The sequence below is a fragment of the Eubalaena glacialis genome, chromosome 7 (assembly GCF_028564815.1).
Source record: "Eubalaena glacialis isolate mEubGla1 chromosome 7, mEubGla1.1.hap2.+ XY, whole genome shotgun sequence".
Lineage (NCBI taxonomy): Eukaryota > Metazoa > Chordata > Mammalia > Artiodactyla > Balaenidae > Eubalaena > Eubalaena glacialis.
Genome location: NC_083722.1, coordinates 71,277,037 through 71,285,014, shown reverse-complemented (window position 1 = coordinate 71,285,014; position 7,978 = coordinate 71,277,037). Strand labels below are relative to the sequence as shown.

At 48.4% G+C, this 7,978-nt stretch overlaps 1 protein-coding gene across 1 annotated transcript; it reads left to right on the top strand.

Moving 5' to 3' along the window:
- The first annotated feature begins 858 nt into the window (after positions 1-858).
- Positions 859-1,869, top strand: XCR1 (X-C motif chemokine receptor 1). The gene has a single exon (XM_061195312.1). It carries the CDS (start codon positions 868-870, stop codon positions 1,867-1,869), a length of 1,002 nt encoding a protein of 333 aa, XP_061051295.1. The 5' UTR covers positions 859-867.
- Positions 1,870-7,978: the final 6,109 nt, after the last annotated feature.

Genomic DNA, 7,978 nt, shown 5'->3' with positions numbered 1-7,978 from the left:
GCTACTCCCCTCCTATTGGACACTAGGTTATTTCCACTTGCTTGTAAGATATTCTGTAGACCAAACTCCGAGGTGATGAAGCTTTCTGCTCTGAGAGTTAATCCTCTGTGTTAGTGGGGATTTGGTCTCCCAGATTCTCACCATTCACTGAAGTCTTGAGATTATTTCATAATTGGATTTACGTGAGAGAGATGTTTGCTCCTTTTGTGTGTTCTCTTTTTGGACTAGTTCCTGGAGACAGCAAGTTTCCTGAAACAATCCTGCCATCAGCGTTTGTACATTTCACGGGAGGAAGAAAAGGAGGGAGCAGAGGAAGAAAGAAAGGAAGGGAGGGACAGAGGGAGAGGAGAGGGAAAGGCAGGTGGGCATAGTAAATGCTTAGTAGATATTTGTTGAATAAATGAAGGAATGACTCTGGGATCATTAGTCCTGTTTTGTAGATGAGGACCCAAGGTTCAGAAAGGTTAAAAAGCTTGCCCAGGAACGTGATATTAGGCCCCACATTTGATCTCAGGTCTTTGAATCCAGTTCCACTGTCTTTCTCCTCCACCTACTGGGACACTGGTCTAGCTTAGTGTTACTCAAATGACAGTCTTCAAGAAGGGAAGGGGCTTATGACATACTGTAAATTAATGTGTCACTTCCTTCAAGAAAGTCTTGCTAAGAAAAAATGCTAACCAAACTAAACAGCATGCTTAGTGACTTCACGTTTTGGCAAAAGTTCCTAATTTCATTATAAATAGTTCGCCGACCAGTAGCTGGACCATGGACCACACTTTTTTGTCTCATGGGTCCTATTGCTGTCTAGCCTAACCATATGGCTTTGAACTCCATGTCTGTATCACTTCAGATGCTCTCAACGTCTAGATGGAGCCCTCAGACATCCCGGAGACCACCACCCCTTTTGAGTATGATCCTCAGAGCTTTCTGTGTGAGAAGAAGACCTTTGTCTTTGCCACCTTCAGCACCACCATCCTGTACTGCCTGGTGTTCTTCCTCAGCATGGTGGGCAACAGCCTGGTGTTGTGGGTCCTGGTGAAGTATGAGAGCCTGGAGTCCCTCACCAACGTCTTCATCCTCAACTTGTGTCTCTCAGACCTGGTGTTCTCCTGCTTGTTGCCCGTGTGGATCTTGGGGTACCACTGGGGCTGGTTGCTGGGAGACTTCTTTTGCAAGCTCCTCAACATGATCTTCTCCATCAGCCTCTACAGCAGCATCTCCTTCCTGACCATCATGACCGTCCATCGCTACCTGTCCGTGGTGAGTCCCATCTCATCCCTGCGTGTCCACACCCTCCAGTGCCGCGTGCTGGTGACCATAGCTGTGTGGGCAGCCAGCATCCTGGCCTCCATCCCCGATGCCATCTTCCACAAGGTGTTCCCTTCAGGCTGTGATTATTCAGAACTCGAGTGGTTCCTAGCCTCAGTCTACCAGCACAACATCATCTTCCTTCTCTCTTTGGGGATTATCCTGTTCTGCTACGTGGAGATTCTCAGGACCCTGTTCCGCTCGCGGTCCAAACGGCGCCACCGGACAGTTAGGCTCATCTTCACCATTGTGGCGGCATACTTCCTCAGCTGGGCTCCCTACAACCTGATCCTGTTTCTGCAGACACTGTTGAAACTTGGGGTCATTCAGAGCTGTGAGGTCAGCCAGCAGCTGGATTATGCCCTGCTCATCTGCCGCAACGTTGCCTTCTCCCACTGCTGCTTCAACCCGGTGCTCTACGTCTTTGTCGGGGTCAAGTTCCGCAGACACCTCAAAAGTCTGCTCCGGCACTTCTGGTTCTGCCGGCAACAGGCACCTGGCCTTCCCCCGTCACCTCACCCCCCGGGTGCCTTCACCTATGATGGCACCTCCTTCTATTGAAAGGGAGTTTGGTGGGGCAGGTGGAGGTAGACAGAGGAGCTGGAGGAGGTGGAGCTGAAGGAGAAGTAGGGCAGGAAGGAGCATAGAAGGCACAGCACTGGGAAATGCTACCACTGCAGCGATGGGAGTGAAAGAAGTACATTACATCAAGGGGTCCTATATGCCCCCTCTTCTGCGGAAAATTTCCCCATCTGGAAATTTTATATTGCCATCCAGAAAAACGTTTCTTAGATTTTGAGAAAATCTTTTAGCATTTATTCCTTCATTCAGACATAGATTTCTTATCCTTGCTTAGTTCAGAAGGCTCTAAAATATGAAAGCATTCCCTGAAAGGAGCATCCCTCAAGACTTCATGAGGGTCTGAAATTCAGTTGTGCAGATGTAGGCTGCTGGCAAGACGGTCTCTCCCCTCCCTGATTGTAGGGCTGTCCCAGCTGATTTTGGAGGGGGTTGGCTCTGGATGACTGCTGGATGGGGCTGTCTGCAGAACAAAAGTAATCACATCCTCAAATAAGCTTAGTCAGAAGGAAATCTGGATTCTAAAAACCCACAGCTGGACTCGAGACGTGTTCTGTGTCGTAGTTCCAGTTTCTAGCACGTGAACTGGCACTTGCATATTTAGTCTATAAATCTTAAGAATGAATGCGATAAGTGCCATCTTCTGCCGGCATTTATTTGGAGGATATAAAAATGAATGAGATGCAGATGCTACCCTCCAGGTGCCAACAGTCCAGCTCTGAAGGCCCAGATAACTAAACACCCACCTTGATGAAGGCATCCAGAGTGAAGATTCCTCCAGCATCTCCTCCTCTCCAGGTGGATATTGAGCTGACATTTCCAATTCATCATGTTCCACCTAAAATGTTCTCCCCCTCCTGGCTGATGGTCCCAGCTTCCCCCCAAAACCAAGTTATCTTTGAGCCCTGCATTTCCTTTCCCTCCACTCCCACTCCCACGGCCAAGTCCTGTTGATGTTACCTTCCCGGTGTCTCTCACATGCCTGTGGCTTCGTCCCCAAACTGCCTCACTTCCTCTGCATCTTCCTGCTGCTCATCTCTTTCCCCACCAAGCATCCTCTGCATTGACATCAGGGTGCTTCAAAACCCTCAGTGGCTCCTTGTTACATGCAAATAAAGCCCAAACACCTTAGGCTTTATTTGCATGTAAATAAAGGCCCCTACAATCTGGTGCCAACTAACTTTTCCATTCTTTCTAATTTTATTCCAACGTAAGCCCCCACCCCCCAAGCAGCCTGGGATCCAGCCACAAAAGACCACGGGTCCTTTCCCAGATACCCTTCTCCCAGTCTCCTCTGGGCCTTTGTCATGCTGGGCCTTCTACTCCCTAACCTACAAGCCCCAGCTGAAATGCCAGCTCCTTCAGGAAGGTGTCCACAATCTGTAAATCAGAAGCGCACTCCCTGGGTTGCCACAGCACTCTGCTTGTTCTCTCTAAAATAGTACTTGGCACTCTCCAACATGTCGTAGTTACACCCATGGATGTCCTATCTCCCTGCCCCATCACACTGCAAACTGCCAGAGGGCAGGAACCTGGTCTTGCACCCTGCCAAGCATGGGCCCTGGTGTTCTATCACTGTGTACTGAGTGGGAGAAAAGAATGATAGCTGTCATTATTCTTACAATTTATGCTCTTTGTAAGAGCCATGCCCAAGTGACATATTCTACCTTGTTTGCCCAGGCTGCTGCTTTATAAATATTAACCTTTCTTTGCTAGTCTCCACTCTCAGAGCACGTTGCTTATCTCTCTCTGTGGCATTGGCTAAACTTGCCCTTGCTTTTTAGTTAGTGGTACACATGCCTGTCTCTTACACTGTCCCAGAGCTTCACATCCAAGGACATAGATAAAAACCACCCTCTGAGCTTCCCCATACCCCACAGACCTGGTCTCAATCTGTGAACCTGATTCAGCTCTGGAGAGGGGTCTTTGGAAAAGCTCCCCATGTGATTCTGACATGCACCCCAGTTAGGAATATTTGGCTGCAACTCCTTGAAAATGGGAATTCCAGAGTCTTCCACAGTCCCTTGAGCAGGACTTTGCACTCAGCAGGCACTCAATACGTGCTTGTTGAATAAAGTAGCTACTAATATAGCCCTCGCCTGGAGCCTAGAGAGCTTGTAAAGCATTTTCCCCTTCACTTCCAGCTGCAATTGGTCAATGATCTATTTGCCCCTGGGCAGCCAGCCTTGAAGGAGTTTGACCTGACTGGGGAAGAGTGAGGGTCTAGTTTTAAGAATTAGGCCTGTAGCACCTGTTGGAGAGGGCTGGGTAGTGCACCCGTGAAGGGATAAAACTCCCGTGGACTTATATAGCCAGTTGGTGGGGCCATCACTCACCACAGAAGAAAGGAACAGCAAAAGGAAAGACAGTTATGGGGTCAGAGCTAAGCCTATGAGCTTCTGGTCAGGCTAATCATTCTGCACTCCTTCAAATTGATATTATTAAAATTTTATTCATCTTTTGTTCAGAGGGCGGGCTGAGCCCAGGGAGCAGAAGAGCAGAGGGCTCCACTGACACACCCACTTCGCCAAACCAAAGCAGGTTTTGAGCCCACTCTTCTTAGAAGGCAGGTTTGGGGAGCTTGTATCACTACGGAGCATGCATGCCCTTTGAGAGCCTCACTCCACCGTCTCCTCGCCCCATCCCATTCCTTCACATCCCAAGATACTTATCTAAGTATTCTTTTCAACACATATAGCTGTATCCCTGGGAGCACTTCATCAGTACAATCACATTTGTCTCTTTGTATTTCTAGTGATGTTTTGGCATCCCTAGTAGACTAGCTCCCAGGGTAATCTTTTTAATCCAGAGTATTCTCCTAATCTAGCTCCTTGGGAATCCAAGGGAAGAGGCACAGAGAAGGAGAGGTATGAATGGGAAGATGGAGGGGCATCCATCCTACCAGAAAGGGAACCTGGGCAGGACTGCTGAAGGAAGCAACACACAAGCTGCACCCCAGTGACCACACTCCACGTTCGTTGACCACACTCTTCATGGACCACAACCTCCTGCTTTCCCCTCCCCCTACCCACTGAAACCACTGCTCAACCTCAACTGGACCATTGTGGGCCTATCCCTCCTACGCCAGTAAAAAAAAAAGGTACCCTGGACCCAGTGCTGCAGACCTTCTACCACTTCTGGAGCATAAAAAATCCACAGCAGCTCTGAGGGAAGATCCTCTTCACAGCATTTCCACCTCCACACTCTCGGACAAAATCAGCAAGAGAGAAACCTTGCTGATCTCTAAATAGGAACATGCCTCCAAGCCTGGGGCAGCCCCAGACCTCAGATGACCCAAGCCAGAGTGGAAGTTCCTTGAGGGCACAAACCCCATGTTGCATGTCTAGAACCTCCCTCAGTGCCCAGCAATGTTTGTGGTTGGTTGAGTAAGTGGATAGGAGAGCATCTTTTTGGCTCTTTTCTACTTCTGTTTCTTCTTCTCACACTTGCTTATGTCTTCCGGTCAACACCAGGCACCACACCAATGGGCTTCCCATGAACTCTTCTCGTGGGCCCACCAGCCCAGACAGTGCCTGGTTTGTTGAACTCACGGCTTTCATTTGTGAAACCTGCCTGTGACGGGACAAATATGAATTACTCTTAAAATCATCTCATAAAAACAGAAAGCATCACTGTATCATATATGCAAATAAAAGATTAGCATGTACTGACCTACCTCAGGCTGGTTATGTTCCCCTCATTTCTACCCAAGATCATTCTTTAGGATTCTCAAAAGTTCTCTGCTTATGAAGGATCTGGGTTAAGATCTTGGGTGAAAGGAGTGATACAGAAGGAGGACTGGAGATAAAGTATCAAACAAGCCCTGTGTGTGGGTCGGGATGGTAGGAAGTTGGCTCCACTCAGGCCTTAGGTGAAATTGTCCAGGAGGCCAAGTCTGTCTTGAGAGCTCCTAGCCTCAGCTTTCTGTCCCTATCTCTCCCCTGGTCTGGCACCCATGTTTTCTGTCTTCAAGTCCAAGGTTTTCTCTGTCTCATGACCCATGGTGCCTGAACAAGTACCTTCCGAAGATCAACCCTCCAGCCAGAAGGAGTGATAACCACTTCCTGCTGGGAATTTCAGGCATTCTGAAAACTTGGTAGGATGTATTTGGCAGGTTTGCAGGGGATTTTGGTAAGGGAAAGAAAGTTATCCTAAATCCTCACCGAGTTATTCGGAGTACAGAGCTCCCCTCTCCACCTTGGGGTCAGCCCAGATTTTAGGTGTAGGGTTGTTGCAATCCCCCCACATCCCACACCCCTATCCCCTCCACAAAAGAGTGTGGCTAGAAGGACCAAAGGATGACAAAGGTGGCCTGGCTCCTTGACTTTATCATTTCAGAAAATCAGCCTTGGGAACTTCCCTGGTGGCACAGTGGTTAAGACTCCACACTCCCAATGCAGGGGGACTGGCTTCGATCCCTGGCCAGGGAACTGGATCCCACATGCATGCCGCAACTAAGAGTTTGCATGCTGCAACTAAGGAGCCCTTGAGCCGCAACTAAGGAGCCCACCTGCCACAACTAAGACCTGGCACAACCGGATAAATAAATTAATTTTTTAAAAAACTTACTAAAAGAAAAAAAATCAGCCTTGAGCATCACCCACAGTTAGAGAGAAGACATGGGCAACAGATGGCACGTGGAATTGGATGGTTGCAGGGAGTAGAGACGAGGGCGGGGGTGAGGGAGGGATATGTAGACCTCCAGGAGGTCCCTGACCACTTTTGTAGAGGGCCTGTTCCGGGCTCTGTGCAAAGGCTATGGGAGGGCGACGTTGGGGGGAGTGAGACCACAAAGCCCCACTCTCAAGTTGGCCAGCCTCTGGTCATTCCTGTGTGGGAAAGATTTCCATAGGATTACTTCTGTCCCAGGGAACCTTGGCCCTTTTTCCAGGTGACCTGGATGAACCCTCTTGACTGAGAGAGAACGACCTGGCTTGATTGTCCACACAACTGGGAACGAACACCTTAAATGTGTCATTAAAATTATTCCAAGGCACTTTGCAGTGAACTGTGGGAGTCTGGGGAAGGAAGTACCCACCTGTGTCTGTTCCCTTGGCAGGGGAACTCAGTTTTAGGGGGACTGCATTTCAGGAGGAATGATTTCCCTTTGCCATCTCCTTCCTCCTCTTCCCTTTTCCTTTCATTGTTTCCATCCTAACAGGAAGGATGGAAATCACTTCTCCCCAGCCCCCACAAATTGACTATTCCAGTCATCTAACTCACTGCCTTCTCTACACCTAACTCAGAAAAGATGGCTAATGAGATGCCGTAGCCTAAATCTATTTCCTTTCCTGAATTATTCTACCAGATAACTCCCCTCTTTGTGCATTTGTAATGTTTGGGCCATGGCTCCTGACTGGACACCAACAGCCAAGTCCTGTGAGGTAGAAAGGTGTTTTGGAGCCCAGTTCATAGGCTGAAGTACTCCAGGTACTGTTGCTCTCCTCTCTTGTGACCATTCATTACTGATGAGTGCATTTTGTTCTGTTGAGTGCAGCCTCAGAGTGCTTCACAGCTTATAAGTAGAAAATGTAACTTAGAAATTGGGCAGAGAGTAGGGAGAAGTTAGGGGTGGTAGTTCATTCATTAACACATAGTTTTTGAGCAGTGATTTTAAGCAGGTCCCTGTGTTAAGTAGCAAGGGGGATGAAAAGATAGACCATTAGGCCCAAAAATATATAATGCTTTTTATTTAGCCCAATATATTAAAACATTATTTCAACATGGAATCAATATAAAAATGTTAATGAGCTATTTTACATTCTTTTGGAACTCAGGTGTATTTTGCACTTAACAGCACATGTACAATTCAACTCAAACTAGTCACGTTTCAAGTTCTCAAAAGCCACACGTGGACAGCACTGCTTTCAGGATCCCAGACATACGATTTGTGGACACACATGCTCCCAGGGATTGCAAGGGTTAATTTAAAGCCGGTCGACCCCGTGGAACCCCTGGGAGTTGTGAGCATCAGCTCTGCGGAGCATGCCGGGAGTTGTAGTCCGCACTCGGCTGTCCGTGGGGTCCGATGGGAGTTGTAGACAGAGGCCCTGTGGAGCATGCTGGAAGTTGTAGTCTGCGCCAGCCTGCG

Excerpts from the sequence above, each read along its gene's own strand:
- XCR1 (XM_061195312.1), top strand. The coding sequence starts at position 868 with ATGGAGCCCTCAGACATCCCGGAGACCACCACCCCTTTTGAGTATGAT.